Raw genomic sequence first — 26,969 nt, 5'->3', positions numbered from 1 at the left:
TTCAAAGAAAAAGAAGTTAAAATGTATATAACATAAGCTAACAATATTCAACAAAGTTTGGCAAAAAGAACATGGCACACACCCAGAAAGTAGCCTCAATCATTAATTCAGGCTTGACCAAAAAAACTCTCCACTTTTTCTTCTTATTTTGTTCACATTTGAACTCCTCAAGTAGAATTTTCTCAAGCAAGGTAACAACTAACACTTAACCAAAACCCAAATGTAAAATTTTACATCCAAGCCTATGCTAAAGCTACAGTATAACAATGTTCCTAACTAAGAAGCAGCAGTACTTGCATACAACACGGTGAAAAATATTTCTATTTCCGGTATGTCTTGGATAACTTGGATATACCTGTTTCTATTGGGTTCTTCGAGTAGGATCTGATCCATGTGAGCGATTCGTGGAAGAAGTTTAGCTAATGGCATACCTGATGTTAAATTGGCATCACCACATAAGACACTTATGTCTTCCATCAGTACATCCACAGCTGCTTTTAGTAATATGTCTACGATATTCCTGAATTCGGTACTGCCCAACAAAAAGTTGGACTCTGAGTATATTACTAACAAATTTACCACAAAGGCACAAGCCAAGAAGATTAATATTGCAATGGAATGTAGGAGAAACTTAAAACATTGAATATTTTCCTTAGTTTTTGAATTCAGACGCTTTACAGGGGGCATGAGGGCTAGCTGAAAGAAGGGAAATTCATTTGATATTATTCATGATAAAATCAGCTTAAGAAGATGCAAATTTTACATCAGCTCCTTCCATTCTTTTTGATAATGATAAAAATGTATACATGAAAACTACTTCACTATGCCGTGCTCCAGAGCAAGTTACCTGTTATGAAGTAGTCTTTTCACATAACTTCCAGAAAGTAGCATTTTTCACATGATCGATCATGCTAACTAGTGCAGTAAAGAAACTTATATTTGACTCACAACATAATGATGAACTTAAATTACCTTAGTGAATGTTAAAATGTTAAACACAGGTATAGCAAAAGAAGTGTGTACCTTGACAACACTGCTCGTGTCTCCAGCATAAGTTGTTCAAATTTGGATGCATTAGACAGATCTGTGCTGCCAGTGCTCGAGCTTACACCTAAGTTATTTCGCTTAGAGTCCTCTGGCATCAGAAAACTCAGCCAGTGATGAGGACTTCCTGTGCTCATGAAGGTGTTCAATATCTGAATAATAGTATCATGAAGTACAGTAGAGTTGAAGAAATCCTTCAGCTGTTTTCTGCAAATTAGAAGTTCTGAGTTGAATATAAAGATCTTTCAGGCAAGATATATAGCTTTCAGATATACATGTGGACGTGGTGGATATAACAAAGAGTAATCTGCACATATTTTTGGTTCAAGAAGAAGGGTTAAATGTACCTTTCTATTAGCTCTAAATCTCTCTAAGTTTTAATGATGACACTTAACTTATTTGCAGGTCACGATGGAAAGTTCAATCAAGGATGCAAATCAAGTCGAGAGGATTTGAACCCCAATTCAAGGAGATTACATTCCCAAAAATACAATGGGAGCGAATCACAAAGGACCAATCAAATCAATCCAGCAGGGAAAATCAAATCGTCCTAATTCTGGAAGAGAACACATCAGCAGGGATATCAGCGTCCAGTCAAATCCTCTAATTTTGGAAAGAAGAAAATAAGCCAGCTACGAGAAACGGCATCCAGAGAATATGCAAGGATTGGTGCGCACCATGTCATCAACACCGACACTAATCAAGATCTCAATCATGAAATCTCATCTCGTGTGATTGGGAGAATCCCTTGGGTTACCTTAGAGCAATCAGCAAGGATATCAAAGGAATGATCTCCTTCAAGATTGAAGACCTTGCAGAAGCCTTTATAAAGAAGACCACATCAAGTGTAGATACACACAACTTCACTTGAGCAATCCAAATTACTTCTATTTGTTACTAAAGCACTGTACTAGCTTATCAGTGTAAACAAAAGAAAGAAGAAAATAGGTAGCTGTACGGGTAGAAGGCTCTGGCACAAAAGAATAACTGACCTCACATCAGTTCAAGAGAGATTCTACACAATCATCTTGACACTATGTAATCAAGTTACCAAGCCAAGGGAATTGAACTAGGCACCACATTGGTGATCCGAACCAGTATAAATCTCTGTGTCATTTATTACTTATTTCATTACTTGCATTTTTATTTATTTGCTTTGCTTCACTAACTCTCATCGAAGGAACATAGTCGATTCCCAATAAGTACGAGTCGACTACTAAATCTCCTTCAAATTAATAAGCAGTCAATTCAACCCCCCACCCTACCCTGTAAGAAGTTGGTCTCCTTATATGGACTTGGACAAACCTCCTCTCATGAGCTAGCTTTTGGGGTTGAGTTAGGCCTATGTGTCATATATTTACATAGTATCAGAGTCAAACTCATCCCAATTTGTTCTTCACCGATGTTGGGCCCCCATTTAGAAGTGTTCACGCTCCAGTTGAGGTCTGGGCGTGAGGGAGAGTGTTAAGAAGTCCCACATCGATAGAGGGATGTGAAATTGGTCTCCTTATATGGACTTGGACAAACCTCCCCTCATGAGCTAGCTTTTGGGGTTGAGTTAGGCCTAAGTGTCATTTCTTTACATAGTATCAGAGCCAGGCCCATCCCAATTTGTTCTTCACCGATGTTGGGCCCCCATTTAGAAGTGTTCACGCTCCAGTTGAGGTCTGGGCGTGAGGGAGAGTGTTAAGAAGTCCCACATCGATAGAGGGATGGGAAATTGGTCTCCTTATATGGACTTGGACAAACCTCCCCTCATGAGCTAGCTTTTGGGGTTGAGTTAGGCCTAAGTGTCATTTCTTTACATAGTATCAGAGCCAGGCCCATCCCAATTTGTTCTTCACCGATGTTGGGCCCCCATTTAGAAGTGTTCACGCTCCAGTTGAGGTCTGGGCGTGAGGGAGAGTGTTAAGAAGTCCCACATCGATAGAGGGATGGGAAATTAGTCTCCTACTCTGATACCATGTTAAATTAGGTCTTAGGTCTAACTCACGTTCCAAAAGCTAGCTCATGAGGAGGTTTGTCCATATAGGGAGACAAATTTCCCATCCCTTTACCGATGTGGAACTTCTTAACACTCCCCCGCACGCCCAGACCTCAACTGGAGTGTGAACACTTCAAAATGGGAGCCCAACATCGGTGAACAAAAAATTGGGATGGGCCTGGTTTTAATACCATGTTAAATTAGGTCATAGGCCTAACTCACACCCCAAAAGCTAGCTCAAAGGGAGGAGGATTGCCCAAGCCTTATAAAGAGTCTACCCATCTTATTAACCACCAATATGAGACTTTTTGCTTTAACACACCCTCTTGAATATCAATTGGTATCAAAGTAGCTCTCACATTCAAGTTGTTAACAACACGTCAGGCAAAGATCAAATGGTTGCATATCAAATTCCCGGTGCTATTCTACAAGACGGTCACTCATCAAAGCAACCTCCATATTTCAATGGTCAACACTACTCTCACTGGAAGAAAAGGTTTAGAATATTTGTTCAATCAAGCGACTTCCAAGTATGGGTAGTGGTCAAGAAAGGACCAAAGCTTATTCCAGGAGTCAACCCAAAGGAGTCTACAAGCAACACTGATCTTGAAACCTTTGAAGTCACCAAGGAACAACAAGAGGTAATCCAAACTAATGCTAGAGCCATAAGTTTACTTTACTATGCAAAAAGCGGAGCAGAGTACGAAAATATATCCACATGTGACACTGCTAAAGAAATGTGGGACAAACTTGGAAGTCACATATGAAGGTACCTCCAAGGTCAAGGAAGCAAGAATCAGAGTATGAGCTATTCAAAATGATGGAGGAAGAAACTGTTGAATCCATCTTCTCCCGTTTCAGCAAGATTGTAGGAGAACTCAAATTGTTAGGAATGATTTACTCCAACGGACTACAAGTAAGAAAGTTAATCAGAAGCTTGGAAAGCCACCATTCTGGAAGAAGGAGATCTGGAAAATTTAACCTATGACAATCTACGAGGAAATCTCATGGCCTATGTGCAGAATCATATAAATAGACACATCAATGAAGAAAAAAGAAAACAGTTGCTTTCAAGGTTGTAGCTCACAACGATGAAGATGAAGATGATGAAGAAAGAAGTGAAGCTCTTGCATTAATAAATCAAGGAGTCAGACAGATCCTAAGGCAGAGGAAACAAAAACCACAACAAGGATTTACAAACAATGAAAATCACAAAAATGACGATAGATTCTATCACTGTGGAAAAACTGGACACATCAAACCAAACTGTCCAGAGCTCAAGAAAAATAATTATTGGAGAAATAACTATAAAAATCTTTGAGAGCCTGGAGTGATGAAGATGCAACTGATGACGTACACACTGAGATCGCCAACATCTGCTTCATGGCAATTGGTAAAACAGGTGAGGTACATCCTACCTACTGTCCAAATTGTTCTAACATTCAAGCTTCTGTAGATCTTGTAATTGATGATCTTCAAAAAATAATTGATGAATATAAGAAATTGGCCAAAGACAAGAAAGATTGGCAAATTCTTCTCGAGGAAAGTTAAATTGAAGTTGGCTTACTTGAAGAGGAGCTGGGTGACATTAAATGCAATTAAACAACATTAAGAAATCACCCAATCAGAGCTCAGTCAGATCAAATAATTCTTATTGAATTGTGTTGCCTCAAAATCACTCTTTCCATCCAAACTCCTCTGAAAAATCCTTGGCTGATTTTTTTCTCTGCAAAACCTTATTACTATTATAAACCTACATGTTTCTCATGTGGAGAAATTGGTCATAAATAGTTCAACTGTCAGTTCAAAAGGAATCTGTTTGGAAAATGGATTTGGAAACCAAAATTTTCAGGAGAAACAATATCTAACCATCAAGGACTCAAGAATGCTGGGGTACCTAGAAGAAACTGACTTATCCGTTTTGCAAGAACACACCAAGAAGTCACTCAAAAAGTGTATGTGGGTGAGTGGGTCACTGACAGCGGGTGGTCCAGGCACATGACAGAAAATAAAGAACATTTCAAATAAGTAAAAAGGATAGACAGTGGCTCTGTCAAATTCGGTGACAATGCAAAAGGGGAAGTTGTGGGAGTTGGAGCTATAACAATCAAGCCTTCATGTGATCTAATTGAAGTATATCTAGTAGATGGATTTAAGCATAATCTGTTGAGCACAAGTCAACTCTTTGAAGCAGGTTTTCAAGTATTGTTCGATGCAAGTAAGTGCACAATTCCAAATGCCGCAAAAAAATTACCATCATTGGCAATTGAGTCGAGAATATCCGGCAGTCATAAGAAGGAACTTAATCACTCAATCCAAGTACACCAAGGAACTCATTAAGAAATTCAGGAAATGGAAAAAGGAAAAGCTTTTGGCACCCTATGAATTTATCCACTTGTCTAGAAACTAATGCGCCTAGAAAAGACGATGAAAAACTATATCGTGGAATGATTGCATCATTGCTCTATCTTACTGCCAACGGACCTGATATCATGTTCAGTGTGTGCAAGTGCGCCAGATGTCAATCCGCTCCAAGGGAATCCCATTTGACAGCAGTCAAAAGAATTATATGATATCACATCGGAACTCAGGATCACGGACTTTGATATCCTCATACTAACAATTTTGATGAAAGTTTTGGTACCAAAGTTGTACAATTTGATTCATCCATAGAGATGTAAATTTATAGTATAGAAAACTAAACTAACTAGCAATCAGATCCCTTGATTCTAGCAGATTTGAGAATCAAGGGATGATTTTATTTGATCTAATATCCTAACCTATTCAATAGCATATCAGATCTGATTCTGATTTTATAAGATCAATTTAAATCCTACAAAATCATATCTGATGAGACTTAGATATTTACAAATCAACACTCCCCCTCAAGTTGACATGTAAATATCTATCATGCCTAACTTGCTTACAAGAATTTCAATTTTTGGTTTAAACAAGCCTTTTGTGAAAATATTCGCAATTTGCTGATTTGTTGGGACGAAAGGCATGCACATATTTCCTTCTTCAATCTTCTCTTTTATGAAGTGCCTATCCACTTCAACATGCTTTGTTCTGTCATGTTGAACTGGATTGTGAGCAATGCTTATGGCGGCTTTGTTGTCACAATACAACTTCATTGGTAACACAAACAATTTTCCTAGTTCTTCCATCATCTTCTTGAGCCAAATCATTTCACAGATCCCATGGGCCATAGATTGGTATTCAGCTTCAGCACTGCTATAGGCTACGACATTCTGCTTTTTACTCCTCCAAGTTACGAGATTTCCCCAAATAAAAGTATAATATCCTGATGTAGACCTCCTATCAATAGTAGAACCTGCCCAATCTGCATCTGTAAAGCTTTCAATGCCCCTATCTTGATCTTTTTTTTCCCGAGTGAACTTTTCAGATATCTTAGAATCCCGTAGACAGCTTCTTGGTGCTCTTCCTTTAGAGATTGCATAAATTGACTCATTAAGCTTACAACAAAAGTTATATTAGGTCGAGTGTGTGATAAGTAGATCAACTTCCCCACTAGTCTCTCATATTGACTTTGGTCAACTGAATTTCCTTCTTTGTTTCCGAATTTTATATTCGGATCAATAGGTGTTTCAGCTGGACGACAACCACTCACCCCTGTCTCTTTTAGAAAATATAGTACATACTTCTTTTGTGACACCATAATGCCTTCTTTTGATCTTGCTACTTCCATGCCAAGAAAAATTTCAACTGACCCAAATCTTTGATATCGAACTCCGAGGCCAACTTTTTTTTGAATTCTTCATTTCGGGCAAGTCATCTCCTTTAAGTATGATATCATCGACATACACTATCAGGATAGTTGTTCCCTCAAGAGAGTGTCAAATGAACATGGTATGATCTGCTTACCCTTGAGTGTACCCTTGTTTTTTACTAACTGAGTAAACCTCTCAAACCAAGCTCTTAGACATTGTTTGAGACCATAGAGAGATTTCTTTAGGTTGCACACTCTAATTCCATACCTTTCTTCAAAACCTAGAGGAGGATCTATGTAGACTTCTTCTTTAAGTTTTATATTCTAGAATGCATTCTTAACATCTAGTTGTTGAAGGGGGATCAAGATTGGCAGCAATTTGTCAAAAGAACCCTGATTGAATTCAACTTGGCAATTGGAGCGAATGTCTCAAGATAGTCAATCACATAGGTCTGAGTGAACCCTTTTGCTACCAAACATTAGGGGTGTGCATCGGTCGGTTTGGTTCGATTTTATGTATTATTGGTTCGGTTTATCGGTTTTCAATTTTAAAATATGTTAAACCAATAACCAAACCAATAAGATACTCCCTCCGTTTCACAAAGAGTGACCTGGTTTGACTTGGCATGAAGTTTTAGAAATAAAGAAGACTTTTGAATCTTGTGGTCCTAAATTAAAGTTATGTCAAATGTACTAAGCTGCCCTTCAATCTTGTGGCTTTAAACATGTCACGTGGAAAGCTGAAATTAAAATATCACCAAAAAAGGAAAGAGGTTATTCTTTTTGAAACAAACTAAAAAGGAAAGGAGGTCATTCTTTTTGAAACGGAGGGAGTATTTTTTATCGGTTTTGGTCCTTAATGGTTCGGTTTTTGGTTTAACCAATAAGAAAATACTTATAAAACAAATATATGACTTTTCTAATAAATTTGATGCGAAAACACAATAATGTAACTTTACAAATGCTCATAAAATAGAAACAATAATAACAAACATGAAAAGAACTATACAAGCGTAACACAAAGAGAAATTAAGAAGAATGGGGTTCTTACTTTAGATTTTAAGGTTTTGTATAATGTGAAATTGTGAACTCAAAGTCATTGTGAAGTGTGAATTGAAGCTAAAGGACAAAGATAGTAACTAGTAAGATATTGAGATTAATATATAATATTTATGTACAAGTAAAAGTAGTAAATTACTAGTCTTAATGGGTTATCGGTTTACCCAATAACCCAATATTAAAAACCAATATCGAACAAATAACCCAATAATTTTTTTTGTAAAATGATTAAAAAACCGTTAACCCAATATCCCAATAACAAACTTTTATCGGTTCGGTTTTTGCACACCCCTACCAAACATGCCTTATACCTCTCCTGGGATGTATTTGATTTAAATTTGATGGTGAACACTCACTTGCAACCCACTGTTTGCTTTCCACGTGGCAGTTCCACCTTTTCCCGGGTTTCATTTCTCTCAAGAGCATTCATCTCCTCTAGAATTGTCTCTTTCCACTTGGGCACATTCAAAGCATCCTGCACATTTCTCGATATCTCCATTCCAGATAATTGAGAAAGAAAAGCTATATAAGAAGGGGACAAGTTTCTATATGACACAAAACTTGACATGGGATCGTTAATGACTTTTCTTACCCCTTTACATTTGGCAATTGGAAGATCAAGGTCTAAAGTAACAAGGGGCAAATCAAAATTAGGTTCTGTAGAATTACCTTGTGTATCAGTGAGATCTTGCGGGGTGGACATTTGGTTCTGATGAGAATCCTTGATCTATTTTTCTTGGCTCTAATTTTTCTCATGTAAACCTGTAATTCCTTTGTTTGTTCCCTATTCTTGTCATTAGTAGTATCATGATTCATGAAAAGACTTTATTGTCACAATTTCATTGTTTAAGTTTGGATCTCTTACCTTACCTAGGTTGTTATTACCAAAAATACTATTTCCCGTATCTATCATAAAAGTTGGATCATTTTTTTTCCTTACATGCGAGATCAAGAGGATCCTTATTATCCCTCGAATCTTCTCTATGTTTCTCCCCCGGAAGATGAGTTCCAAAAAACAATTGAAATTTAAAAAGGGTGGCATCCATTGTGACAATAACCTTCTTAGTATTAGGGTCACAACACTTGCATCCCTTTTGACTAAGGGCATAGCCAACAAAAACACATTTCTTAACACGTGGATCAAGTTTACTCCTATTATGATCATGAATATAAACAAATACACTACACCCAAAGATTCTCAAGGATAGGTTAGCGGTCAATCTGAAAGTAGGGAAGTATGTCTTAAACATACTGAAAGGGGTTTTAAAACCTAGAACACGGGAAGGCATCCTATTAATAAGATAGGTGGATGTTAAAAGAGCTTCGCCCCAAAGAAATTCAGGGACTTCACTTGTGAACAATAAGGCACCAGTTACGTCCATAAGATGCCTATTTTTTCTCTCAGCTACTCCATTTTGTTGGGGTGTATTGGGACATGAACTTTGGTGCACTATTCCCTTGGGAGTGAAAAAAATGCCTAGTTAGTCATTGAAAAACACTCTCCCATTATCACTTTGAAATATTTGAATCTTCTCATGAAATTATGTCTCACCCATAACATAAAAAGCCTCAAACATATGTTTTACTTCCCCTTTGTCTTTCAATAGGTACACCCAAGTTAGTCTAGTGTGATCATCTATGAAACTCACAAACCATCTTTTCCATTTACAGTTGCTACCCTAGAAGGTCCCAGACATCACTATGGATCAACATAAAAGGTTTTGTTGCATGATGATTTTTGGGAAGAAAAAGATGAACATCTATGTTTAGCCATTTCACAAATTTCACACTTAAAGAGGATGCACTTTTATTCATAAACAACAGAGGCAATAAGAGCTTCAAATAATGAAAACTTGGATGACCAACTCTACAGTGCCATAACATAAATTTATTATCAACTAGAACAGATTTTGAACAAGTTGAACTTAGATTTACTGAATTGTCACCATCTTCAAGAAAATAGAGACCATTAAACTCTCTAGCATTGCCAATCATCCTCCCCGAGACCCTGTCCAGAAATACACATGAAATAGAGTCAAAGATAGCACGACAATTAAGGTTTTGAGTCAATTTGTTGATGGACAAAAGATTATGAGACAATTTTGGAACATGAAGGGCATCAACTTGGCTGTCCCTTTTCCAGCAATTGTTGAGAAGGAACCATCAGCAACTTTGACTTTTTTATCTCCTGCGGACGGAATGTAAGTCGAAAAAAAATGGAAATTCCATGTCATGTGATCACTAGCCCCTGCATCTATGATCTATGATCCAAAAACTAATACTAGTTGAATCTGTACTCACAAAACCATATGGTACATTACCTATTTGGGAAAAAGAACAAGTAGGAGTAGAAAGATCAGGTTTACAAGTTTGGAGTTGAGATTGGAGAAGTTTGTGCAGTAGCTCCAACTGTTCCCTGGTGAATGGTGGCATTTCTGGAGAAGATTTCAGCCTTGATTCTTCACTAGCACACTAAAAAACCTGGCTGCCATGGATGTTTGCCCTTATTTTATTCTAGTTAGACGGTTTCCCATGGATTTTCTAGCAAGTCTCATGAGAGTGCCAGTATTTTTTGCAAAAATCACACCACAACTTCTTTTTCCTATCATGATCATTTTTCACAGCAACTAGAGCAGAAGAATCTATAGTTTTTGTTTGCAGATTGAGATCTATTTTTAGCAACATTCCTCCTTGTTTCCTCTCGCCTAATCTCAGAAAAAGTTTCCCTCAAAGTGGGCAGTGGATTTTTTCCAAGAATTCAAGAACGAAGTTCATCGAATCTTGGTTCAACCCTTCTAGAAATAGATAAACCCTCTCATTTTCTTCCTTTTTCATTGCTTTTACGCTATCCATAGGACACTTCCATTCATCATTATAGCATGGATCTAATTCTTGCCATAGGGAAACCATCTCATTATAAATAAATAGTAACACCTCTCTCCCCTTACCTAGCTTTCCACAATTTAATTTTTTTTTAAATCTGAGAGATATTTTCTATATCAGAATAAGTCTCTCTAACAGCCTCCCAAACATCCCTAGCAGTGGGAAGAAACAAATATGGTTTACCTATGGCAGGTTTCATGGAGTTTAGTAGCCAAGATATTACCATAGAGTTTTTTTTATCTCCAGATGTTCATTTTCGGGTCTCCTGATTCAAGCTTTCTCGGTTCTTCAGTTAGGTGTTCAAGTTCTCCTCGGCCATCAATTGTCAAATGAACAGATTGCACTCATTCCAAATAATTATTTCCATTCAGCTTGTGAGAAGTAAGCTGAAAAGAAAAATGAGAAAAATCGCTGCCTTGGTTCATTGGAACTTTCCTAATAAGACTCTTAGCTTCTATCGATGCCGTTGGGTGAAGTAACCCAGTAAATGTTGTTTTAGTCATAAGCAACACAAAAATGAAGCTGCTCTGATACCACGAAAGTTTTGGTACCAAAGTGGTACAATTTTATTCATCCATAGAGATACAAATTTATAGTATAGAAAACTAAACTAACTAGCAATCAGATCCCTTGATTCTAGCATATTTGATAATCAAGGGATGATTTTATTTTATCTAATATTCTAACCTATTCAATAGCATATCAGATAAGATTTTATAAGATCAATTTAAATCCAACAAAATCATATATGATCCAAGTTAGATATTTACAAATCAACATTTGATCTAATTGGTTACTCAGATGCATATTTTGCAGGTGATAAAGACAAATAGCAGAAGCACCACTCATCTCGTGGCACAGCAAAAAATAAAGCTCTATGGTCCTACCCACAACCGAAGCAAAATACCTAGCTCTTGGTAGTTGGGACTCAATAACTGTGGATGAAACATCAATTTATCGATTATGANAAGTAAGCTGAAAGGAAAAATGAGAAAAATCGCTGCCTTGGCTCATTGGAACTTTCCTAATAAGACTCTTAGCTTCTATCGATGTCGTTGGGTGAAGTAACCCAGTAAATGTTGTTTTAGTCATAAGCAACACAAAAATGAAGCTGCTCTGATACCACGAAAGTTTTGGTACCAAAGTGGTACAATTTTATTCACCCATAGAGATACAAATTTATAGTATAGAAAACTAAACTAACTAGCAATCAGATCCCTTGATTCTAGCAGATTTGATAATTAAGGGATGATTTTATTTGATCTAATATTCTAACCTATTCAATAGCATGTCAGATAAGATTTTATAAGATCAATTTAAATCCTACAAAATCATATATGATCCAAGTTAGATATTTACAAATCAACATTTGATCTAATTGGTTACTCAGATGCATATTTTGCAGGTGATAAAGACAAATAGCAGAAGCACCACTCATCTCGTGGCACAGCAAAAAATAAAGCTCTATGGTCCTACCCACAACCGAAGCAAAATACCTAGCTCTTGGTAGTTGGGACTCAATAACTGTGGATGAAACATCAATTTATCGATTATGATATATATTTTTTTTATAATGTGCCTATTCCCTGTGACAATACAAGTGCGCTATTAGTTTGTCTAAATACACCGTGCATCACTTTAGAGCAAAACATAATGACATTAAGCATCGTTTTATTAGAGAACATGTTGAAAATGACGATTTTCTCAATAATTCATTGATTCCAAAAATCAACTTGCTGATATTTTTACAAAACCTCTTTTATAAGAGACATTTTAATTTTTGCATGATTGCTTAAGTGTCACAAATTCTCATTCATTTATTTCCTCTTCTTAATTAGATTATTTTGTTGCCTTTTGTGCACTTTTCCATGTTCTGACACTCGTCTTTTTCACCTTCTAAAGACTTCCCATCTCCTCTGCATATTTTGTTGATTTAGTGAAAGGAGAATTCAAAATGAGTATGATGGGAGAATTAACGTTCTTCCTAGGGCTACAACTCTGACAATCATCAGAAGGAACTTTTATCACTCAATCCAAGAACACCAAGGAACTCATTAAGAAATGTGGGATGGTAGAAGGAAAGCTTTTGGCACCCCTACGAGTGAGTCTGTCCACTTGTCTAGACACTGATGCACCTGAAAAAGACGTCGATGAAAAATTATATTGTGGAATTCTTGGACCATTGCTCTATCTTACTGCCAGTAGACCCGATATCATGTTCAGTGTGTGCAAGTGCGTCGATTTCAATCCGCTCCAAAGGAATCCGATTTGATAGCGGTCAAAAGAATCATATGATATCTCATCGGAACTCAAGATCACGGACTTTGGTATCCTCATACTAACAATTTTGATCTAATTGGTTACTCAAATGCAGATTTTGCAAGTGACAAAACAGATCGCAAAAGCATCAGTGGTACATGCTAAATCCTCGGAGAAGCACTCATCTCGTGGCACTGCAAAAAACAAAGTTGTGGCCCTATCCACAACCGAAGCAGAATACATAGCTCTCGCTAGCTGTGGAACTCAAAAAATGTGGATGAAACATCAATTGCTCGATTATGATCTATTTTTGGATAATGTGCCTATGATCTGTGACAATACGAGTGCTATAAGTTTTCTAAATACACCGTGCATCACTCTAGAGTAGAACATATTGACATTAAGTATCAATTTATCAGAGATCATGTTGAAAATGACGATTTTTCCCTAGAATTTATTGACTCCGAAAATCAACTTGCAGATATTTTTACAAGATTAGAAGAGAGATTTTGTTTATTGCATGATTGCTTAGGTGTCACAAATTCTCATAAATTTATTTCCTTTGCTTAATTAGATTATTTTTTTGCCTTTTTTATGTGCACTTTTGCATGTTCTGACACCCGTCAATTCACCTTCATCTCCTTTGCATCCCTATATCTTTACGCCCCTTAACCTTTCTCTTCCAACTGTTCATCTTCCATACACCTCTATATCTCTCTGCTCCCAAAACCCTTCTCCTCATCTCAAACCTTCTCTGTGTGTCTCTTCCATGACTAACACCTCTCAAGTCTCCCTCTGTCCAAGCAAGAGACTGAAAAACCCCTCTGTCTCTTTCTCTCCTGTTGAGATTTCGGACTCTTCTATGGAGGATCTCCCTGCGTCCTCTGCCTCTAACAAAAAATCCACCCCTTCTGGACATGCAAGCAAGAAGCACAAAGCAGATTCCGTGGATTTCAAACCAGAGGACCTGCAATTGTTCTGGAGCTCAGTGGAGAAGGCCAAGTTCATGACTTTCAAAGACAGAACTTCGGCTCCTGGACGAGTAATTTGCCTCAATCAACTGGATGGCTCTCATTGCCCTGTGAGTATGTATTTCAATTTCCAGAAACTGTATCTTTTCTTCTTACTCTGTGAAAATGAAGTGTTTGAGGAACCGGTTAAAATGTTCTATGCAAATCTTCGCGTCTCTAAGGACAATGGTGAATTAGAAACCCTTGTGTTGGGGTATCGCATTGTGCTCAGTCAAGATCTCCTTGAAAAGGTTTATGGAACTAAGTTCTCTGGAAGAATTCCCTTTTTTAGCAGAAACTGGCCTGATGATTTCGAAGTTACTCTCGAAGAGGCCAAACGAGCCATTGCTGAGAAAGGTTCGAATCTTTCTGATTTTGGACCCTCTACTATCTGTTTTGAACATAGAATTCTGGCTCACATCGTTGCTACTACTCTGCTTCCCCGCAAAAGCTCTCTTAGCTCCCTCACTATTCGAGATATTTTTGTTGTGTATTGTCTGATAAGGAAAATCAAGATTAATTGGGCTGAATGGTTTCTCGGTTACATGGAGGAAAGCTCTCAAGACTCCAGCGGGTCTGCTAGTCTACCTTATGGGATGGTGATCTCTCGCATCCTTAAGGTTGTTGGGGTAGATCTGTCTGAATACACTGCAAACAAGATCTCTGCTACCTATGATCTCACAACCTTCGCCAGCATGGGATATACTTTTGCAAATGGAAGGTGGACAAAGAAAGCTCTCTACAAGCCTAAGGTGGGATTTTCAGACGAAGAAAAGGCTACTGCAACCTCTGAAATAGACATCCTAAAGGTGAGTGTAGCAGAATTAATGAAAGAAACCATGGAGATCAAACACACGTTAGCTGCAGTGGTTGATGGCCTACAGAAGGTGCAAGATTCCCTGTCCAGCATTTCTACTCTATCTGAAGGCACAAGTTCAGGTATGGGAAATCTGAAGCTTCAATTGAACCACCTGCGCAGTGAAGTCGTCAAATCCTTCAACAAAGTTCTCAATCAAGTCGACTCCAAGGCTGCTAGAGTTGAAGTTTCCCAGAATGAACTTGCTACTGCTGTCCAGAGTTCGTACTTCTCTCTCTCCAAACTCACTGAAAAGACCTATCACTCCTTTGAAGGGATCATAAACACTCTGAACTATTTTCTTGCTGACCGCTGAATTACCTCCTCTTCTTTTTGCTTGGATGTACTTATTGCCCTGTTTGTGGGCGTTTGAACTCCCTCCTTTCTAGACTTCTTTTATATGATGAAGGGGGAGATGTCTTATGTTCTGCATGCCTATGAACTGCTGTTTTGCTTAACTGATTTCAAGCTTATGAACTGCTATTTTGCTTAACTGATTTTACTCCTATGTGTGATTGCCTATTTGATATGTGATGTGTAACTCTATATCAGTCTAGTAAAGGTTGTATTGTTTTGTGCCTTATTACAGGTCTAGAACCATCCTCCAAAGCTAACTGGCCATTAAAACTAGGAAGTGATCTGAGTCTCCTTCCACAATCCTTACCCTAGTCTTGACTCCATCATACATGTCCTTGATTGAGTACGCCACAGGTACACCTCTAGCCTCCAAGCAACTCCAAAGATCCTCCCTTGGGACTTTGTTCGAAAATATATTCTAGGTCGATGCAGTGTTGTCAAAGGTGCGCTTAAGCCCTAAAGTGAGGCTCAAAATGTGTTGAGCATTTCGCCTTGCTTTATGTGCGCTTCAGTGTCATCATCAAGGTTCTAAGGCATACTTTTCCTTGCCAATGAGCCTCTATTGAAGAGTTGACACTAAATAATTGATATTTCACTTTATCATAAAAAAAAAATCAATTTCCTTGTCCATATATTTGTCATTCATGTTTATAATTATTAGTCTTGGACTAAATATATATATATACATATATATATTTTTCTTCTCCCTTTGCGACTTTTCTCATTAAAGCCCACGCTTTATTTGCGTTGTGTGCTTAAAGCCCCAACAGACCTTAGAGCTTTTTTGCGCTTTTCGCCTTTGATAACTCTAGGTCGATGAACACCATGTATAAGTCCTTCCTCTCCCTATACTGCTCCACCAGTTTCCTAACGAGATGAATGACTTCTTTAGTTGAGTGACCCAACATGAATTCGAATTAATTTTCAAAAATTGTCTCGCCCCTCCTCACCCTCGTCTCCACCACCCTCAACCAAACCTTCATAGTAAGGCAAAATATGAAAATCCTAGAAAATGATATTTCAACTATCTTGTTTTTTTCTGGGTGATGAAGGAGAATGATATGTCGACATATCAACTCCAACTCAAGTTCAAGAAATTACGTAAGACTGGAGAACCTATTGGCTTGCCCGTGGCCAGCAATTGGAAGGTGGCAAATGAGCAGTTAATCACATTTATCTAACTATAACATTTGCATTGTATATCATCCATCTAGCTCGATGTTCATAGTCATTCATTTCTAGCTAAACATTCTAGATACAATAACAAAGAAAGTATTCAAATAAGAAATGAGAATAACACAAATCTGATCTCATCTACTGCTTGCAAAGTTAAGATCATAGGCGCGAACACTACTCGGTCCTTACTGAAAAAATTGAAATTTCAAATCGCATTTGAGCGAGGGTTACAGTTGAAACATCCCATTCCAAGATCATCAATTTTGTATTTTAGATTAGTTGTTAGCAATCGAAAAATATAGGCATGCTTTATAATAACACATTTAGTAAAAAGACATTGATTTGAATTTGCAAAGCAGCCATAAATATTGTTTTCAAGTCGAGAAAAGACAACATGTTGCCCCACAAGTGTTTTACTTCTCACTCCCCTTCACAAACCCCAATGCCACTATAGACTGCCTAAACTTTTTGGCATTTAGACGAGTACATCAACATCAGAAGCAAATCTAGAATTTGAACTTCACGGGCTCAGATTTAGAGTCTTACCACAATTTTGCAACAATCCAACTCCTCGTTTTGAGTTTTAGCACCCCGTTCCTTGATTTGAGACTTTGCATTGGTTCATATAATGTTTTGGACTTGTTGGATGTTTAGTTTGGGACTCAAGGGTACTGTATATATGAGGTGACGAGTACATATGCAAGTAGAGGGGTTGTACATACGGGATTCATATGTGTTATTCCACACTTTAATTGTTATTTTCATGTCATGACAAAGTTGTGCATTATCACATGCTAGTATAATGTTATAGGCATCTCTCATATGCTAGTTTGACATTAAAAATTGCATGCATAACAGGTTACATGGTTGGACTTACTTAGCTATGTACTTTACACATGTATATCTGTTGGTATATGTGGTTCACATATATTTGTGATATTTGGCACATGAGTAGTCGCTTATTGTTCGATTTTAACTTACTCCTCGATTTTTATTATTACCTATTATTTTTTTATGCTTCAGTTATCATAGTAGTTGTTCTTTTCTTTAATATTTTCATCCTGTGGCTTCTACACTAATGTATACCCATTTTATAACTGCTTTAAAATACTTCTCTTACGTCGAGGGCCATCAAAAACCTCTCTACCTTCACAAGGTAGGAATAAGATCTGCTAACTCACCACCCTCCCAGACCCCACTTGTGGGATTACATTGAGTATGTTGTTGTTGGCAAATGAGTTGTCTGTGTTGATTGATACAAATGTGTTGAGTTGTCCATGTTCTAATAAGGGAGGCCAAGAGACTCTAGATATGGCATGTGGATATGGATGTCATAAGTCATTGTTCCCTGATCAACACGAGCAGTGTGCGCACAAGTTCGACTCGAAACCGACGAATTTTTGGTTATATGTTATGGCATTTGAAAATGATTGTTATTAAGTAACGTTTGAGTCTTTTTAATGCATTTGATTTGTAGACTCTTGTTGATGCATTTCTTTTTTTTTTTATAAACGATGCATTTCATTTAAATGTTGAATATATGGACTGTGCATATCTATGTATGTCATGTTTTGAATATTTATCTCTTGTTATTGTGGTATTGCCATCTATATACTGCACAGGGCTTTAAAGTATTTTCGATACGAAACCTCGTCACTACTTTGTTGGTGACGGTCGATTATACTTATTGAATATGTGTTGGTGTACTCGTACTATGAAGATTTGGGAGAGAGTGGTGGAGATGAGAGTGAGCAAAGGGGTGTCCATCTCCGAGAACCAGTTTGGATTCATGCCGGGACGTTCGACTACCGAAGCCATTCATCTTATGCGTAGACTGGTAGAAAAATATAGAGAAAGGAANTATTGCCATCTATATACTGCACAGGGCTTTAAAGTATTTTCGATACGAAACCTCGCCACTACTTTGTTGGTGACGGTTGATTATACTTATTGAATACGTGTTGGTGTACTCGTACTACACTTTGCACTGTGTGAGCAAAGACTTATCCGAGTACCTGCGCACTCGTTTGTGATCTTTGGAGTTGGTATTGAGTTCCATTGGTGAGCCTCCTACTTTGATCCAACGGTGACTAGTCTTTGTAGCTTTCTTTATAATATTTTCTTTACAGATAGACTTGTAATATTCTGATTTAGTTGTACTTCCACTCCTAGTAGCTCATATATTTATTTTTTAAAATTGGTAACGTTGTATTCCTCAGCATTAAGGATATGTTAGAGACCTTCAAAAAGAAGCAAAAAGAGTAGGAGGAAGTGCGTTATTGTCTGTATAGTTTTCTAGAGCAAAGATCTAGCAACACATTTATTTTGTCAAAAGATTTTTGGCAACGAAAACCCCAATCTTCAAGCATGGGAACTGATCTTAGGCATATTTATATTCCTAGAAAGCTAATTATGCCCGCATTTAAGCTTAGTTTGAATTCAATATGTGTTCGTTTATAGTTTTATTGAGTCTTTTGGTTGTCTACGAGCTAACCAACATGATTAGTTGTGTAGGTGAGCTTAATCGGAGAAACGAGCACGAAAATGGACAATGGGGAACACAAAAGATTCAAGGCAAAAAGAAGCAAGGAAGAAAAAAGAAGAAAAGGATTCCAAGGCAAGGTCGTATCTTCTCCGTGTCGCGGAGAGGGAGTTTCAAATTAATTCGAGTGAAGCAAAAAATTAGGCAGAACACTCCATGGAGTGCCCGCGTCGCGGAGAAGGGAATTGCATCAAGACTCGAATCAAATATGTGCCTCTGCGTCACGGAGAAGGAGCCTCATTTTAATTCGCGAGAGTCGATTTGAGGTAGAGCAGTCCGTGTCACTCCCGCGTCGCGGAGAAGAGACCAAGATTGCAGAACAAAAATCTGGGACTCCCTCCGCAACGCGTCCCTAAGGCCTAGTTTTGGCCGTTTCGACTTTTAGTATAAACAGTTAAATATTTTATTTTATTAATCATTCTTTTTATGGGTTTTGAAGAACGACGACTTGGGAGAACGTGTTCACCATTTTTAGGGTTCTTTCCTAAACTCTTTTCCTTTTGATCTCTTTATGTTTATTGAACATTGCTTGATCGTATCTTGGATTATGAGTAGCTACATACCCTAGTTCTAGGGTTGTGGCTACAGGATGATTGTAATCTATTAAGTTTTCATTGGGTTAATGTCAATTATCATATGAATCTTTCTTATGTTCTTGCTTTTCGTATTTCGTGACTGATCACCATTGAAATAAATACATTGTCCACATTGAACTCAGGAGAGGAATAAGAGGATACAATGTGGGACATAAGGAGCATGATTAATTCTAAATAACTAGGGTTAATTTGTATCTAGGATATGGATATACCTAGAAATCATGCTTGGGTCACTATACAGGAAGAAATCGTAATGCTCAGTATTTAATCCATCCTATCCCCGCTCAACGATGTAGTTAGGGTGTTATTTATCGTAGGCGATTAGAGGTCGGAAGACCATGATCATACATTTAACCTTGTGATTCATTGATTCGATAGTTGATAAATACCCATATAAATGATATTGATTGCATGAATCCTGATAGAAGCTGCAGCCCTAGACTTTACCCAATCATTGTTTTCAAACCCTCGAAATTGAATCGCGTTTGTTACATTTTGTTGAATTCTTAGAATTAGAAACTAAATCACTTTTGAAATCTTGATAACACTTGTGCTTAGCTGGAAGTTAGAGAAATTGAGTGATTCTAAGCATAAGTCCATGTGGGTACGATACCTGGCTCTTTATAAGAGCCACTTTAATACTTGAACGACCACGTGCACTTGCGTGTGCGATTTGGGCGCAACAGGAACGTCTTAAATGCATGAACAACGCAGGCATGACTTGTCATCGATACTCCTGGCCTTGTACACACCACTCGTCACACTATGGGAGTTGTCCATGGCTGAAGTCGCTACCTTGATTGCAAGAAGGGGGATGCCGAATAATCCAACATAGACCTCATAGTGGTTTTCGCGACTGATAGGTATAGTAATAAAGGCTTTCAAGGATGTTCCTAGCAACGTTAGGATTAACATAAGCATGTCACCAATCAGGACATTTAATCCTGACCTTGGTTCAATTTCAACATGGCTGCTAATCCAGTAACTGCGGGCTAGAGGGCGAAAACCATTCTTCCCAATCAGTAAAGCTCTAAGGCCCTATCTATAGTAAGGGGGCCTTTCTTACTCAGTAGAGCTGAACAAGATTAGACTGGTTTTGCTAAACTCATTCTCAAATGATTCATCGATGGAATCAGGCCTGGGTGTATGAAAATTTCTTGTGATTTCCCTTCTTTCTTTGACATAGGTATTGAAGTGCGCCTCTTCACAAGGGAGATTAGAGTGCAATGAAATTCCTTAAGAGTTGAATATGCTTTGTGAAGCATCGCGTTTAGCGGTACTCTCCACATCAAAAATAAAGGCCATTAAGGATGTACTTGTTTTTACTATTTTTGTTTATGTTATTCCCATTAAACTTTATATTTCAGTTTGGTTTAATGATTATTTATTGTTGATTGGTTTTCCTGAAGGGGTTTAGGTGCTATCGTGATTTAGTTGAATTGGGTCGTGACAACTTGAATTTTACTAGGTCTGAAATTGATCATATGTACTTATGTAGTGAATTTTAACACATACACTGAGTCCAAACCAACGTTACTGGGTTCAGATGAACCCATGCCTTACCCTCTACATCTGCCTCTGACAGTAACACTTCCATAACCTCCCTCCCTGCACAATTCCAACCTATATCTCCATCTTATGTCCTCCAGGTTGACTCACTCCATGAAGTCTCTCTTCCCCATTCTGAATCTCTCCAACAGATATGGGCCTCTAATTTCCAGCATTTTGCATCTAGATGCTCAAGATTTTATCACAGTCGGAATCAGCCATAAGAAGAAGAATACAGTTCAGCATAGATAACATAAGATCAGTACTTTTAAGTATGGCTATACAGTGATGGTAAAACTTAAATATTAAGGTTGAAATTGGAGTAACGAGGGCAAGTCTATGGCTTGAAACTTGGAAACAGTTGAGACTTGCTCGTGCATATTCTCAATTATATTGATTTTGCAGTCCCTCTTAACTTGGAGATTGACAACTCTTTTGTTTTTTGGCAGAAAAGGGAGAACTAAAAGGTTTGGGAAATCTAATTATCAGCTAGTAGTCAGTAACTCAGTTTTACCACGTACCAAACATAAATGCAATAAATGATACTGAACCGATCAAATACCCAACAGCAAATGCACACATACTGTGTTGTTTTGCATGGTAGAGGAATTAAGTAAGAAATAAAAGGCATACCCTTTTAGGACTTCAGAAGTTGCTCCTTCAAAACTAGAGATTAAGGTGGGCAGGCCAAAAGAAGTTAAATAATCTGCACTGGCCAGAAACTGCTGCTGGTCGTTTCTGTCAATTAGATCAATTTCATCCTAAAAACAAAACAGAGAGTACTTCTCCAATAAATAAAAGAACTGTAGGTTAAATATGTACCATCAATCAAATCAGCTTTATTATAGGAAAGGAAAAAGAAAAGCAATTGCAAGAAGCACTGAAACCCTGGGCATAAAATAATTAACACAGTAATCTTGATTTTCTTTTTTCCTTCGGTAACAACTAACTGAAATTTCATTCATTTTAAGCTTCTCACAAAACCCGCTTCCTCTGTTTCTGTTTGAATATGGACCACAAGGTTCAAATGTTCTCTGTTTGTTCGTGCATACACACACAGACCTACATATTGTTTTGAAACATAGGAAGTACAAGAACTAGTCAATTTAAGATGTTGAATATTTTCCAGTTAGACTTTCCTCATTTAATATCATGAAGCACCACATATATGTATATATGAATAAACTTTCTTTTTCTTTAACAAGTAGAAATTTTAATAGAATAAGGAACCCAGAAAAGATCGCAAATTCGGGTACAGAACCCATATACTCAGCGTTAGATCCAGTTCTACCAAGAAATGTCCCATTATCCAGCATCAACTACACATTAGTCTCCTTATTTCTAGATACGTTTCTTCTTGTGTGTAGGTTCTACATATGTTCCAGCTTCTTCGCTTTGTTGTTAAAATTAACTGCACATAAGAGTCTCCTTAGTTCTGTGTTTGTATTCAGGTACCTAAGGAATAGTCGAGGTGCGAGAAAGCTTGCCTAAACACCACTGTTATAAGCAAAGAGAAGTTCTATGCTTATATTTTCACTTCCCTCCTTCAGTTTGTCATTGTTTCCACATATTTCTTGCCCACTCTACCTCAACTAAGTTAATGCAAATCTTACAATTGTTCTCATTCTGTTGGTCTAAACTGAATTAATTAAACTGCAAGAACATGATAAAGCAAAGAGAAAAGAAAGATAAAGCTTAGCAAAAAGATAGAATTGAACAACCGGACAGGCATCTTTTGTGCATACAGCTCTACAAGAAAATTGACCCCCCTCCAATAGAAAAAAGAAAGAATCTATATTGTTTCGTTGGGGGTTTCCAGGAAAAGACCATCGCATATTCCTCCAGTTCCTTATAAAAGATATTCAATCCATTAGAATAGAAGTTAATGAGGGTATTTATGTCAAGCAGATGTGTAGCTTCAAGTCAAGGACTTGCATGATAACATTTTAATGTGAAAAGGAATATGAAAGTGAAAGACAAATTAAGATCCCTTATGTGACAACGGGGAAATTTTGGAGACAAAATTGAGTGCCAGGGTGTCCAAGAAGAACCTGAAGACGATGGTTAACATTTGAAATATGCATAAGTATCTTCTAGAGAGTGATGACAGATCGAAGCATCGTGTCTGGTCAGTTCATTTAACTATAATACACAAAAAGACTACAAAAGGCAGGTTGGTTCATTCAATCCCCCAGAAAACTCTCAAACTTGTGGGCTGATGTCTGTTCATATCGTTTCTAGAGAGCCCATGGACCTAACCTTAGTCTAAACATTATTGGAATTGTCTCTGCAATCCTACATCCATGATTCCATGATTTGGAAGTGCGAAAGAGAGGAAGCAGAACCTCATAAACAGAACCTGGTTCGATAACTCTTTACTTAGTTACCTACTTCAAAAAAAAATAACTCTATACTTTGCAGCCAAGCATGGAAAGCCCACTTAGTTAGGGAACTCAAAGATACTTAGGTAAATAGCAAGGTGCTCTTATCAACTATCATCAGAATTTCATGGAGAATGACCTAAATATTGACCTTTCGGTAGGCTGTACCATTTATGGGCCTGAATATGCAACTGTACAAAGCTTCCACTACATCACAAACTTGCAAAAACTAAAGATACCAAAATTACACTCTGCCAAGAGGAGATTATTACCAAAATTTTAATTTAGTATGTATAGTTACATAGAAAGAGGACCTACACCTGAAATATGCATTGTAAAAGCTTGCTAGTTTTATGGATAAGGAAATAGTACATATTACCATCAATGAGTTCGAAGTAAAATAACTGATAAGAAAATAAAACCCAGCTTTCATTCACATTGTACTTTTCTTTCAATGTATATTATTAAATGTTAATAATTCTAAGCAACAGACAATCCACAAATGTAATCACTTGGTGAACAGATATTTTTTTTAAAAAAAAATTATAAGCTAAGTAAAGATGATAGAGACAGAGGGAAGTTTCTACAATAATGAACAAAAGAACTTGGCTCTAGGCACAAGATGGATACTGAGAAGAATAAACAGGGTAGTTAGGAGACAAAAACAAAAGTTGGAGGTTAGGAATTTGAAACTAAAGAAGGTTTATGTAAGAAAATTAACACTTGGAAGGGTGATAGAGAGTATAGAAAGTTATCAGTGAAATCCTTCAGTTCTAATGGTTTGGATATGTTGCAGTCTGGGGGGAAGGTACACTGCTATAGCTATCAGTAAGCGTGATCTGGATGATTTCAGGAGCTGAAGCCTAACATAGATGCCATTGCCAACTCTGATGCAGTACTTACAAGAACTGAGAAGTATAGACCTTCTCAAGTACTGAATTTCACTGTAATTGACCTGTGGACTGGTTCGTTGTTCCCAGCATCAACACTAATCAGTAGTTTGTAATCTAAAATTTCACAACCTTAGAGATTTTAATTAGCAACAAGGCTTCCCTAATAAACAATTTAGACACAGTGATCATCATAATTGCAAGCTACCAATTATAAAGTCATAAACAAGAAAAGGGGTAGCAGTTCTTACAAATTGGCCAGAACCTCCAATGCCACGTGCTGTGTCTATATAGAGATGTCTCCCTAATATATATACTTGAACTCTAATATATAAGCTCAGGAGTGTTGCAGCCCACAGAGACAACACCATTCTTGTAAAACCTGGAAGATCACAAACACACAACAAGATAAGACAACTACTTCAAGTCAAATTTCAATGCATGAACCCATTCTGCATACTTATAATTTTGAGTCTGTCCCATAGCTCGAGCTTCTGTGCAGCTGTTAGACTATTTGGCAGATCTTTTCCTTTCATCAATCTCTCTGTCAAGTGCGTAAGGTCCAATTCTTTTTCTATCTGACTACGTAAACATCGCACTACATGAGGCAATGTTGTTGAATCAGCTATTCTTTGAACGTTCTCAAAATGTGCCTTCACCCTACCGATCAAACAAAACCAGTTCATCCATTAATGACTTTAAGCATGACGAAACTCTTTAGAACAGATAATACACTCCAAAAAAATAAAAGCAAAAAAGAGAAATCTTAACTGGAATTTAATGAGTTCATCACTTCTCCTTTCCTGTTCGAGTTCTGTGTGATGATCAGAGAGTTTTCTCCTATGTGTCTCATACAACTTATACAAAAAATACCCACTTCCCAGAACACCAAGTGTAACATATGCCTTTCTCCTATATCTTATCCAAAATTCCCTATTCCAAGAAAAACAGAGTCAATACTGAATGATAAATCAATCAAATATGCCCGAAACACAAACTAGTTAAAGTTGACTGTATGCATTCCAATAAACCTAGAGTCAGAGACAAAATTCAATTTTTACATGTTACCTAACTAACATTATACTGATACTGTAAATCACGGGCATAGTTAAAGTCGACTGTATGCATCATCAATATGCATTTCAATAAACCTAGAGTCAGAAACAAAATTTAATTTTACATGTAACTTAACTAACAGTATACTGATACTGTAAACTTCTCCCAGCTTGAAAACCAGTAGAGAAACAAATACATAACAGAAAAATGGAATTCGACTAACCACATTCAAGCAATTTGGTGTCGGTATTCACTGTTTGTTTCACCTGCCTTTGTTACGAACAGAGGGTTTTGGCTATTTGATAGCTGCTTTGAAGTTTGAACTTCCAATTTCGAAATAGGCATGTGTGTTTGTTTGGTTGGAACATTTAACAAAATAGCGGCTTCAATTATTAGTTACTTGTGAAAATAAGAAAAGAAATGAAAGTAATTTGTAGAGTTGAGAAAAATGAACCCACGTAGGGGTAACTTGGGTAAAAATGGACCCAAACCAACTTGATTTTTATTTGGTTTGTGTATGGTTTGGTTTCGCATTTTTAAAAATCTATGATATTTGATTTTGTTCAAAATATATATATAAAATTATATACACATAATGTTATTTTATTAACAGTTTTAAGGCGGGAATCAAGGTTGGAACAAGGAAATAAAGGGTGATTGGAGAAACAAAGAGATATGGAAATGTCACGATCCAGTTTCTTAGGTCATGATGGCACTTACTATAACTCATCAGTAGGTAAGCCAACTTGTAACCTGGAACAACAAGTAACGGGTACAAGGGTAGAAATGAAGCAAGAATAAACAATTAAAAGAAATAACAGGAGAATAAAGCGGAAGCAACATATATACACAAAACAAAAGTTCACTCCTAGAACCTGGAAGTTACAACTACAGAAATACCACAAAAATGAGTACAAGTCCCAAAAGTTGACCATAAATAAACAGACTTGTCTCAAAATACAAAAGACTAGTCAAATAGTATTGAAGGAGATAGGTATGATCCAAGATGTCGTAAGTTCACCCTCACCTCCAGATATTGCAACAACTGGCTTGAACTCAACATTAATAGTTGGTGCTCGGACCTACATCACGAAATAGATGCAAAGTGCAATATGAGTAAAAAAAAATTGGTACTGTAATACTCCAGAAAACTAATGAACTAAGCTAGAGCCTAGTATGTAGTCTAGTAGCCTAATTAGGGCTAACATAAAGATAAGAGTCGTAAAATAACCTCCCCTACTTAGTACTAATGTTTTAGGACCTAAACATCACGGCATAAACCCCCCCCCTAAGGACCCCCAAAGGTTCCTTGAGGAGGACCATAGGGCAGGCCAAAAAGCTGTCAAAAACAACATGAACCACGAAAGGGCACCCACGAGCCGTGAGTGGACTCACGCCCCGTAGGTGGGGGTCTTGAGTCGAGGCTAGACCTCCCCCAAATCTCCAAAGTTCCAGTACCATTCCACACTCGTGCAGTACGGTTCGTGGACCCACTCATGCACCGTGGGTGGGGTCTCGTGAGTGAGGTCTGGACCATAGCCAAAATGACAAGTCTCAGACCCAACCCACAAGTGACCAGTACGGTCCGTGGGTCCATC

The 26,969-nt window shown here is 37.5% G+C and overlaps 1 protein-coding gene across 1 annotated transcript; it reads right to left on the bottom strand.

Moving 5' to 3' along the window:
• On the bottom strand, positions 1-25,765 carry LOC125863144 (peroxisome biogenesis protein 3-2-like). Its single transcript, XM_049543295.1, has 7 exons — positions 25,595-25,765; positions 25,087-25,248; positions 24,776-24,975; positions 24,567-24,697; positions 21,678-21,805; positions 1,024-1,251; positions 1-532 (listed from the first exon to the last, which is right to left on the bottom strand). The coding sequence occupies exons 1-7, from the start codon at positions 25,597-25,599 to the stop codon at positions 277-279; spliced, it is 1,110 nt and encodes a 369-aa protein (XP_049399252.1). The 5' UTR covers positions 25,600-25,765; the 3' UTR covers positions 1-276.
• Positions 25,766-26,969: the final 1,204 nt, after the last annotated feature.

Source organism: Solanum stenotomum, chromosome 4 (genome assembly GCF_019186545.1).
Source record: "Solanum stenotomum isolate F172 chromosome 4, ASM1918654v1, whole genome shotgun sequence".
NCBI classification, from domain to species: Eukaryota; Viridiplantae; Streptophyta; class Magnoliopsida; order Solanales; family Solanaceae; genus Solanum; species Solanum stenotomum.
This window is presented reverse-complemented; position numbering and strand designations above follow the sequence as displayed.